We start from the raw sequence: 12,186 nt of genomic DNA, 5'->3' as shown, positions 1-12,186 counted from the left end.
TCCACCTCCGAGGTAAACCCACATAAATCTAGATGCACTGAGCTATGTACAACAGAAAACACATACCAAACACATTCTGGGTCTCTAATCCATCATGTCACATTTTGGCGAGTGATTTAGAGGCAAATTAAAAAGTCTCTAACTCTAACACCATCTGTAGTTTTTTGAAGGCCAGTATTTAAATTGAGAAAATGTCATTTTCATGGGAAACTGATGCATTAATGTTTCTAGTGCTTCACGACTGTCTATTATGATTTTGCTGACATGAAGGATTTCGAGATTTCAGCCATAAAAGAACTTGAACAAAGATTCCCTTTTCAAATCACCCCCTTGCAAACAACGTATAAATTTATATGTATATATATATATATATATATATATATACACACACACCTATACAAATGCAATAAACTGTCACTGGAATAACAGTTAATAATCTGTAAAATGCCTTGACTTTCAGAATCAAAAAAGACTGCCTGTTTGCCTTTTATAAATTCTGATGCAATACAAGTCCCCCGTGCAGCTGTCCAAATGAAGGAGGAGAGGAGGCCTCCTTTTCATCAGTGGATGTAGAGAGTTCATACAAGGGCACAAAATAAGTCCACCAAATGAAGTCAAACCAGACACAAAATTAGTAAAAAGAATATAGAAATGTGTGGCTTTAGTTTAGTGGATACAGATTTGGATTCAAATCTGTCTAACAAAATATGAGGGCTTAAACTATCAGTTATACTATGTTATATATTTTCATATGTATATATTAAGCTATAAATTAACTGAATTTGAATTTAATTCTGCCACAGTGCTTCAGGGAAAAGCACGCTGCAATCTGGATTTGGGGCAAAATAACTAAATATGGTTCTGAAGATATCTAAAGGCTTTTTCTGTTCTTTTTTTTCTCCCCCATGTTGATGATACTTCACTTTACTTTCTTCACTTCAGGCCAATAGAAGGAGATGATGTGTCCTATAAGATTTAGTCCATTCTTTTCCTTTTTTCCATCTTTTGTGTCTTTCATCTTCAAAAAATCTTCATAGAGATGAGTAGTTGTCACTTGTTTTGCTCAGGTTTCCAATTGTCCTCATTTGTTTCCCTGATTCCATGAGTGAATCACAAGAACCAGCTTAAGATTTTCAGAGATGATCATTAGTTATTTTTTTTATTTTATTATTATTTTTATTTTTTTACTGGAGCACCTAATTTGGATGAATTTCCTTCAGAGCCCATCGCCTATTTCTGAGGGAGGGGCTTCATGAAAGCAATAAATGATCAGCGCATTTCTCAGAGAAGGGACAGAGCGGTGTGGAATAAAGGTAAATTATGTGAAAAATAATGTTTTTTTTTTTTTAATTAAGCATTAACATATGTTAGACTGCACCAAGTGAAACATCCCTTTAAGATCACGTTTCTTCTGAATAACAAGTATACGATGTAACAGAATCACTACAAATTGATGTATCAGTTAAATTAATAATAATAAAAAAATAATGAACTAAAAGAACATTTATTTAAAGATTTATTATATATAGCTTAGAACTTAAATATAAATCAAATGATGAATCTTAAACATTTGTCTGTTTAATTATTAGTTCTTAATCATATATAACTGAATGTACTTCTAGCAATATTCCCGTGTATAATTGAAATTGCACTTCTACAGTTAGGTACAAATACCGATAGAACGTCATTTTAGCAAACAGGTTCAAGTACTTAAAGCAAAAACTTGATACTGTAATCTAAATGCATAAGCAAGTTCTTAGCAAGACATTTATAATTTGATTCTGAGTTTAAAGCACTGTAAAGTTCCTTTAGAGGAAGGGTTACTAATCTTTCAAGGAGCGTATTAGAAAGGAGTTCAGTCTGAAATTACATTTACCCCATGTGGAAATTTTTAGTATTTTCATGTTAATTAAAATTCCCTTTGAAGACCATTTCGATCTCCATATGGGCAGCCTGTCATAAACTCCCAGAAATGTTTTTTATTTTTTCTCTAAACACTCTAGCAGCTACAGTGCCACATTCTGAAAAAGCAACAGACACTAAAGTGAGATCCCTTTCTCTTTTTTTTTTATCATAAAGTGCCCTAAAGATTGTGCAGTTTTCTTTTCAACTCAGCATGAGTAAATATGCTTTCACTGTCAGCGATGCCAACAAATGAAAGGGCCTGGAACAATGTGGGTCCCTATTTTATATAAACTAAAACTGCTCCCCTCTTTTCCAGTCCCTGTCCTGTCAGTACCGCTGTTTACAGTATTGCATATGGAAATAAATTAAATAATCTAAACAAGCGTCTACTACATTTATTCTAGTTTGTTCACTTGCATGCATTTTATTATAATTAGTTGTTGTTAAAATAATTTAAATCCTATGAGAGCGTTTTCATTAAGTGGAATAGAGATTAAGTTTTTTCGTCCCTTTAGAGTAGATATATTGTGTTTTTTTTGTTTAGGTGCCATATTTGAGGGAGATGTTAAATTTCCTCTCTTTACTGTAGGTTTGGTGTCTAATTTTAAGGGAAGGTGTTTCTGAGGCTCCTCGACTAAACGACATCAGACTCCACAACGCACTGCTCTGTGTACTCCTTCACCAGCTCCACTTTAAGGGTCTCCCTAAAAAAATCAGCCATGGGCTTCCAAAGCGCAGGCTCCAGGAACACCTGACACATGACGTAACCCTTCAGAGTGCCAGTGTGGCACCTCAGGTGGCACAGCAGCTGTTGTATGGCCAGCATCAGGTCTTTACCAAACATGTCGATGTTGAGGTAGTACCAGTCATCACCGATTGGCACGTGGAATGGGAAAGTGCACAAGCTAGCCATGGTTGGGCTCCTGGCATCGTCAACCATCCAATCAATGTCCTTCTTCAGCAGGATGGCCATGTTGCTAGGCAGAGGCTTGAATGGCTGCCAATCTTGAACGATGGTTGCATTGGGAAGGACACCCTGCATTAGAACATCGCTTAGGAAGAGCTGATGCACCTCTGCAGGCTCCAGACGCACCGGGATGTTTGTGGTGGACAGCCCCTCCCCAGCTACAGTGATATTAGGCCCAAGATCAGCAAGGCGTAATTTAAGGTCTTCGGCGCGGAAGCGCACCAGAAGGATTCCCTTCACATTTGAATTAGGTGACAGAATGAAGACAATGTGGCTTTAGATGTTTTTATTTCAGATCTGAACCAAATGTACATGTTTGATTGTTAATGGTTTTTACCTGTTTGGTGATGAGCCGGTACTTCTGGAAGTCTTTTGGCCCCAGTTGGTCATCTCTTGTCAGTCTGCTGACTTTAACGTCAGGGTACTTGGACTTAACCAGTTGAGAGCAAAAGCGAAGAAGTACCCCTGCCACACCTTTCCCCCTCTCCTGTGGGGCAACACGAAGTCCTTCCACTAGCATGGTCTCGCCATCATCGATAACACACACTGACTCTAGTGCAATCTGGAAAATGTGGTTGCATAAAAAGAGAGTTATATCTACGATAGAGGAAAGAGAAAGTTTTTTGGTGCTCTTTTGTAATTTCTGTCAGTTTCATTTTGGGATGCACAATTAATCAAAATGAAACTGAAATCGTGATATGGCTTAGTGCATTTATCACATCACACAAAGCTGTGATGTAATTAAAAACACATAGTATTTCAGAGTGAACTATAGAATTGTGTTAATTTATGATCTGATATTTTCGATGTCTCAGAGCCACAATAAATGCTCCATCTCTGCTCCCGCTGTGAGTTTGTCATGTGCATCTGGGAACACTATGTGCACCAGGTTCACTTCATTTTCACATTCGCAAAAATTTCCAAAATGCCTGTGCGTTCAGCATTTCAATCAATTTGTTATTATTAACCTGCTTTCAACTAAACGCAGAAACTCTCTCTGTGCAGTTCTGTGCCAAAATAAAGGCTTGAAGGTTTACCCTTGAAAGTAAAGAAATTAAGTCATGAATATTAGCTGTGAATATACATTTTAAAAAAACTAAATAGTACTTTTTATTTTACTAAACAAATGTATTAGTACAAAAGTAATATATTTATCTTTATTTTTATATATTATATAAAATATTTGATCTATTTATGACATTTGTTATAAATGAAAAATTATGTTTTAATAAATTATTATTAGAATTATTATTATTATTATTAGGTATGATTTGGTTTACGTAAAGACTGTTCCTAAGCCAGTGTGGAGTCTTTGCTCTTTTGCATAATGTTTTAGCAGCAGGTGTAATGAGATATTTTCAGATTTAGAATTCCTGTTTGTACCTGTATGTTCTTTAAATGTTTTGCACAAAATAAAGTCACATTCAAAATAAAGTTTAATGAGTAAATCATTTTCATTTTTGGTGGACTATTCCTTTAAATCACTAAGGATGGAACATGCATTGCAATAAGCTCCTCATATCCGCTTCCTTACCACTTTGCCTTGCTTGCGAGCCAAAATGACAGTGCGGTTGCTCTCTTGCAGCCAGGCTTGATAGCGGGAGGGCAGATAGTCCAGGCCGCCATAGATATCCTTGCTCATGGCCATGATATCATCAAAGTCCTCCTCCGTTGCCACTGTAAAATCCAGCCCGGTCTGAGGAGGGGCCTCAGGGAGTTGAGAGCAGGGCAGGCTGTTTTCAATCTTCATCCTTAGAGCTGCGGACACAGTCAACCATGGAAAGATATTTACAATTAGATTTCAACTTATATGATCTGTGACCCAAAAAGATCTTCCATGCGACATTTTACCCTTTTTTGCTCCCTTTGTAAATTTAGTTTCCTGATTTTTTAAATTTCTAGGATGTCAAGATAGCATCTTAAAAAAACTAATCACGTGAGGGTCGTTATCAGCTCAGTACAGTGCAAGGTTTGTGCCTATGTCGCAGTGTTTATCTTCTTGTACCAACATGCCAGCAGGTTGGCATCAATAACGAAACTTGTAACCATGCCCAAATGCGAGACACACACAGACATGTCCACCTCCTATCGCCAGAACCCTTAATCCTTTTTTTAATTCTCACTGAGCAGCACTGCCCTGGTTCCCAGTAGAAAATAAACACATTTTTTGAAAGGACTTGGGAAATAATGGTGCGAGACGTCCAGGGGAAGGTGAAGCGGATGGGTAGGCAGATGTGTGCAGGCACGCATACATGGCTAGTGAGTGTCGGGGGATTGAAAGGCTGAAAATCCGTGCATTGGAAGCAACACTGCGAACAAGTCACAGAGCAAACATTGTTTGCACCCCCTTGGGCCCGTACCGCTTGAGAAAGCCCTGGTACTTTTCCATTGATGCACTTCTGTAATGGGAAAACCCTCAGTGTCTGAAAGGTTGTTTGGGTTTGGCAAACATGCATTGGGCAGGACTTTCTGGGGCTGTCACAAAATCTATTCATTCATGGTTCATTTGCCAATTGCTATGCGATATTCGATGTCCAAATTTCCATGTGACTGTCTCTCATAGTCTTTCATTTGTCCTTCAATTTATAATGGGATAGTTCGCTTAAACTGATATTTCCATTGGACTGAATCGATGTCTTCCCCTAGTTTCCCTAACCTAAGTCATGCCCTGTCTATGTCTGGGTAACCCTTATTAACCCCAAATTAATTTAGCTCTCAAAATAAGAGAACAAAATATCAAAGCACCAATTAGCAAATTCCATCAGGTTAGTGCAATCTGTGAGGCTATAACAGTCCCTTAATGAGGTCCAAACAATCTTTTTTTAAATGTATTTATTTTTTTGGTTTCTTTAAAGATGCATGAAAATATACTCAAATCTTATATAACTATAACTCTTTTGGCGTTAACACCAATGTGTTAATTAGTTTTTGTGAACATGCAGATATTGTGCATGACATCTTCAAATGAGATGTGTTACATAAATGCAGAAAAAACAAAATCCTTCTCTGCTGTTAATCACAGGGCTTGTCATTTCTCCTTGGGATAGATTTTAAAGTTGCGTCAGGCAGAGTTATTACAATTAAGTCACACTGAAGGAGAGAATGAATGTGAAAACGTATAACATCAGAAAGCAAAAAGGTGTAAAAAACTAAATATGAAAGTCAAGACAATAACCACATTGTTGAGTAGATCATGACAACCCAGGTGTAGACTATGTAGATGTAGTCAACTGATAAAGTTCTCTGTACTGTATGATTGACAGCTAACTGCTCACTAGAGATAACAACACTTCTTCAGAGAACCTGACCACAATATTTGTGGAATCTTCCCTTTATATTAATCTTTTTTTAATTTAGCAAACATTTTTATCCAAAGCCACTTAGAAATGTTTTTAGATTATGCTTTATATCAATTCATGCATTCCCTGGAACCCATGATGTTGGTGTACCACTGCCCTTTACTACTGTACAAGACACTTCCCATCTAGGCTGGTAATGTCAAAAGGTTTTAAGTTCAGTCATTGCAAAGAGTGATATATGGACTGTAGGGAAGCACTTAACCCTGGTTACACCAGGGGAATTATATTTTTAATAACTATATACTAAACATTGCTTTGAGTGTCTGTTAAATGACTGCTTACTTAAATTACCACAACCAAGAAGTGATTATTACCCAGTAAACACCTGCTCTCACTTTCCGTTCAAACTGTGATACTGCTATAGTCAAAGTGGCTCTCGTGAGATTATCGCACACTGCACAGCTGTAAGTATAGACAACTTAACATGCCCCTACAATCTTTAACAATGACTTTATGGTGTAGTGTCTAACTTGACCAGAAATTCTGTACTTCTAAATACTGGGCTTCTATGGAACGAACAGGTTCAGTCTGATTGAGTGTGCACTCACTGTAGACTTGAGTTTATTTTTCACTGCACACTGTGTTTTACTGTATGACCAATGCCTTTTTCAGTTTTAACAAGTTAGGCAAAATGTTATAGCTGTTTTGCATCTTAAAGGGATACTCCACCCCAAAATGAAAATTTTGTCATGAATCACTTACCCCCATGTCATTCTTCTGTGTCAGCTGCGCCACAAGGATACATATTCTATGTGAATTTATGCTTTGATTTGAAAGAAAACAGTGTATCCTTGTGTCACGGCTGACACAGAAGTGCGTACGCAGTTTGCGTTCAGCAGCTGTTTTCCAAAATAGTGCTACGGTGATGTGGGGAGAGACATAGAAGACAACATGTTAAATAAAGTCGTTATTTTTGTTTTCTTTTCGTACAAAAAGTATTCTCGTCGCTCAATAACATTATGGTTGAACCACTGATGGCAGATAGACTATTCTGATGAAGCTTTTCATATTTTTCTATACCTTGACAGTGTTATTTACTTGGCAGTCTATGGGACAGTCACAAGCCTCTCGGTTTTCATTCAAAATATCTTAAATTGTGTTCCGAAAACCAACAAAGCTTTTACCAGTTTGGAACGACATGGGGGTTAAGTGAATAATGACAACATTTTCATTTTAGGGTGGAATATGCCTTTAACAGCGTATTATAAAAAATATATCAGTCACTGTATAAAAATAACAATATATAATATGGAAATGCGTGTGAAAATGAATTGGGGAAGAATAAGAAACTTTCACAAAGAACATGACCATCAAATGGAGACTGGCGGACTAAGAAAGTCAAAAGGATGTAAATTAATATATCTTTAAGGAAGGTTAAAGAATGTATCTGTTCTCTCTACAAGCCAATTGTAGAACATTTACATAATCTGAACAGATAAAGAAAACATTTATTCATTTATGAAATATTTATGATAAAAACAAAAACATTTATGATAAAATATACTGTACCATTTATTATTATTTTTTTGCATCATATAAGATAGTAATTAATTAATTTTATCACCCTATTCTGCCCGTTTAATTCTAGTCTCATTTTATGTTCCCTTCTGTCTTAATCTATCTTTATCTAGAGGACAATACATTGAAATGCATTAGGTTCCCCTCCCATCTATTGGTTTATATAAATTCATTATACCAGATTATGTGAGCTCAGAGGATAACCTTGAAAAATAATGTTGCTTGTTTTCATAATATTAACATTTTAAATGCCTTCAATACAATTCAGTAAGAAAGATGTTTAACCTTTAGATTTACAAAGCAACCAATACATAAGTGTTAAATGCAAATCAACATATGCATGATGAGACTCAATCCTATTAAATAAATTCATTCTCAATGATTTTTTCATGCAGTCTCAATCTGGTGTATAAACTGTCTTAATATGGAGCACACATTTAGGTCAGTGGCTAGTTCTGTCCTGTCACATGTGCATGATAACATAAGTGGACTCAACACATACAGCAAGCTCTGTGTGAATATGCGAAGAGAAATGTGCATAACAGCATTCTAAAAATACAGAACAGAATAGTTCACCCAAAAAGTCATTTTTTATTCTCTCTCATGTCGTTCCAAGCCTGTATGTGTTATTTTGTTTTGTGGAACACAAATGAAGTCATTCTGAAGAATTTTCACACAGTTCTTTTTGATACAATGCCAGTTCATATAGATAATTTAAACAACAGCCCGCATGACTCATAAGCTATTGCTTCAGTGACTGCTTTGATTTGTTTCCTGCCTTGCACATTACATGCACTTTACAAGACATATTAGAACCAACTGCATTTCAGCATAAGTGACTTCCAACCTGGCGCAACGTCCCAAGGTTAGCATTGGGGTAACCTCACACAAAGCTATCATATGACACAAGGCATACAAACTATTTTTATGGTAGGGTTTTGTCCTTTTTTGGAGCATGACACCCACAGTTACTATGAATGGATGGAAAACAGCTGTGTAAAAATTCTTTAAAAATCCCTGGAAAAAACGTCAACATTACAACATGACAGGTTTGGAACAATATGAGGCCAATGGGTTATGACTGAATTTTCATTTGTGGGTAAATTATCCCAGCACTCACCAATCATGCTTGACAACTTCATAATGAACAAAAAAAATTTGCATGCTTAAAACATTATTCTTGACAGATAAAAATGGGTTTTGTCAAATTCAGACCATCAGGACTACATACCTCTCTTCTAGACATACTAGAAAAGCACAGAAGTGTGTGTATGCAATGCACTTAAATTGTGCTCATTAAATGCAATACTGAAGTATGTGGAGCAACATTAAAAACCAAATGGGCCAAGTATGACACTGGCAAATGCCTCGCACCACTGCAGCAGCTTGCCTGCACACCATGTCCATTAATAATAGGCCATGCCATATGTCTCTCCTACTTCTCGTGGTTATGTCATGTACACTGGAGGTATGGTGCGTCAGCATAGGCATTCACGTTCCAATGGAAAATAACTACGATGGGCCTATGATAGCGAGTGTCGACTTCACACCGGCCCAAACGTACCAAACACCCACAGAAGGATAAGCACATTCCATCATCAAATCAAAAAACACGCTTCAGCCTACATTCAACTGCAACATGTATTTCACGTATTTTACAAAGTCAGACATCCAGATTTCTATAAATATGATATAAATACAAGAGATATACAATGATGTCTTTAACGAAGGGTGCATTCAGAATCTTTAAAGTCAAAGCTGCAACGTTCTCAGCATCACTGCAAAACGACCCCTATTGATTCGCCCCCACTCACTCGAAATACAAAATTAAGGCAAACATCTAACCTAAAGCCTTGCTAAGAAATCTTACTATTATAAGCGTGCAATTCGGGTTTTATATGCATCCATATAATGTTTCGTTTGAGTTTAAAATAAAACACCAGTAAATTCTAATATAAATACAAATTTTTTATATAAATTGTGCATAACGTTTTAAAACTTAAAGCAGAGAGGCTATAGACATTACTTCTTATCCTCTAACTTATTTACAAAACAGTTCCATTGTCATAATTGGCTTACGCGCTACATTTTTCATCATTCCGCGGATGTTGCACTACCTGCATCCGGCATAAATTGAAAAACGTCGCACGCACAGAGAAGACCAAACGCAAACATGAATGCCAAAATATAACAAAACCTGTAATAGGGGTCTCCGGCAAATTCTTTGCATTTCATTCATTGACTTGTCGTCTCTGAGGGTTATTAATTTGGCCCGTGATACGGGAGAAGGGATGGGAAAGACAATACACAGCAAATGCGTGATATTCATGACAATTTGAAGACGCGAAAATCCAAGTACAATGCTTGTTTGAAGGCGTCGAGCACTTACAAAACATAGACTGCACAAGCAGAATCCTTTCTAGCGGACACGGTAGATGATTTGACTTACCTCTGCGTCGTGTGTTGGATTTGTGAAGAATACAGAGGTCAGATTGACAGATGCTGAATAGATGTAAGCTTTCGTTGCACTGCAGTTAAAGGCAGAATATTTAGTTAATGCCGGTTCAGACGTAGAATATATGAAGTATGAGGTCACTGTGAAGCCCCTCCTAGAATCCCCATCCCCATCCCCCAGTAGGGAGCAGGGAGGTATGCCAACCCCTTAAAACATCACCCAATCATGATCGATCTCTCTCTCCTCTCTCTTTGCCTGCCTCTCTTTCTATGTCTCTCTCTCACTCCCAGTGTGTCTGAACTACTAGGGCTGTTCTGTTGACTAAGTGCATGCTTTGCTTCCCTTGATTTTTGCAACTTTGATGGATACTGTACATACACAGCTGCATTTGAGTAAATGGGCTTTGCATATGCAAAAGAGATGGTATACAGCAGGTGCTCACACAAGTATCGAAATCGGTGACCTTTTCCAGGTCAAGGACCCTGTGGTAGGTAGAAAGACGGAGCATATTATACATATTAAACATTGTATAAAAATTGATGTCGCTTTTTAAGGCTGGCATATATAGTAGCATACATATATAGGAAAGTATTCAAATATATATTATATGTAGTTGCAATGTAAATTAAAGGAACACTCCACTTTTTTGAAAATAGTCTCATTTTCCAGCTCCTCTATTGAGATTTACCATTACCAATCCATTTAACTGATCTCCGGGTCTGGTGGTAGCACATTTAGCTTGGCTTAGCATAGATCATTGAATCTGATTAGACCATTAGCATGTTGTCCAAAAATGACCAGAGAGTTAATATTTTTCCTGTATAAAACTTGACTCTTCTGTAGTTACATCATGTACTAAGACTGATGGAAAATGAAAAGTTGCAATTTTCTTGGCCGATATGGATTCGAAAACGGTAAAACTCACTTATTTTGAAAAAAGTGGAGTTTCCCTTTAAAGTACATAAAGGACACTAAAATAGTAAGCACTGATGTGTTTATTTCAAGTCTTATACTTGTAAAGTAAAATAATATATTTTTATTAAATTAGTTTAAAGTAGGAGGAACAATATAACATTTAGCTGAACTTTTGCTGGAATAGATGAAATAGTTGAAACAGTTGAAATTGCAAATGTTGAAAATGGCCACCCTCACCCTCAGGCCATCCAAGAGGTAGATACAATTTTCTTAATCAGCGCAGATTTGGATAGATGTAACATTACATTGCTTGCTCATCAATGGATCTACTGCAGTGAATGGGTGCCGTCAGAATGATAGTTCAAACAACTGATTAAGACTTCACAATAATCCACAAGTAATCCACCTGACTTCAGTCTATTAATGAGCATCTTGTGAAGTGAAAAGCTGTGTATTTTTAATAAACCAATCTATTATTAAGAAGTTTTAACTTTAAACCAGGAGTGTCAAACTCAGTTCCTGGAAGGCCACAGCCCTGCTCCAGTACACATACCATGTTGTTTTCAAATAAGCCTAAAGGAGTGTGTGTGTGTGTGTGTGTGTGTGTGTGTGTGTGTGTGTGTGTGTGTGTGTGTGTGTGTGTGTGTGTGTGTGTGTGTGTGTGTGTGTGTGAAAATTGACTTTGTTTCTTTGATTTTGACTTATTGTTATAAGCCATGTGGGGACAGGTTCCACGAAACCAGAGGAGAATGGATTCATTGAAGATGAAGTAATGCATTTCAGCTAAAGTACTATTGTACTTTTATATATCTTTTGTTAACTTTAATAAAAATTATATTATATTATTGACAAGTTATTGTCTACCAGAGTAGTAATTTAAGAACCTTAAGCAAGAACTGACCACAGGGAAGTTTGCTGAGCAAATTGTAAGTACTTTTAGAATGCTTATAGTTTTGTCCAGATTCGACTTTCCTTACCTACCTGAGAATAATAAATAAAAAGGGAAAAGGTGTATAGATAAAGGAGACACCATAAAACATATTCTAACAATTTATCTGAAAGTATAT

At 36.7% G+C, this 12,186-nt stretch overlaps 1 protein-coding gene across 1 annotated transcript; it reads right to left on the bottom strand.

Moving 5' to 3' along the window:
• Positions 1 to 2,430: 2,430 nt before the first annotated feature.
• LOC132119179 (histidine N-acetyltransferase-like) lies at positions 2,431 to 10,377 on the bottom strand. The gene is made up of 4 exons (XM_059528982.1): positions 10,199 to 10,377; positions 4,407 to 4,630; positions 3,210 to 3,434; positions 2,431 to 3,106 (listed from the first exon to the last, which is right to left on the bottom strand). Exons 2-4 carry the CDS (start codon positions 4,620 to 4,622, stop codon positions 2,540 to 2,542), a joined length of 1,008 nt encoding a protein of 335 aa, XP_059384965.1. The 5' UTR covers positions 4,623 to 4,630; positions 10,199 to 10,377; the 3' UTR covers positions 2,431 to 2,539.
• Positions 10,378 to 12,186: the final 1,809 nt, after the last annotated feature.

This window comes from Carassius carassius, chromosome 3 (assembly GCF_963082965.1).
Source record: "Carassius carassius chromosome 3, fCarCar2.1, whole genome shotgun sequence".
Lineage (NCBI taxonomy): Eukaryota > Metazoa > Chordata > Actinopteri > Cypriniformes > Cyprinidae > Carassius > Carassius carassius.
Note: the sequence above shows the minus strand (reverse complement) of the source record. Positions and strands in the feature narration are given on the sequence as shown.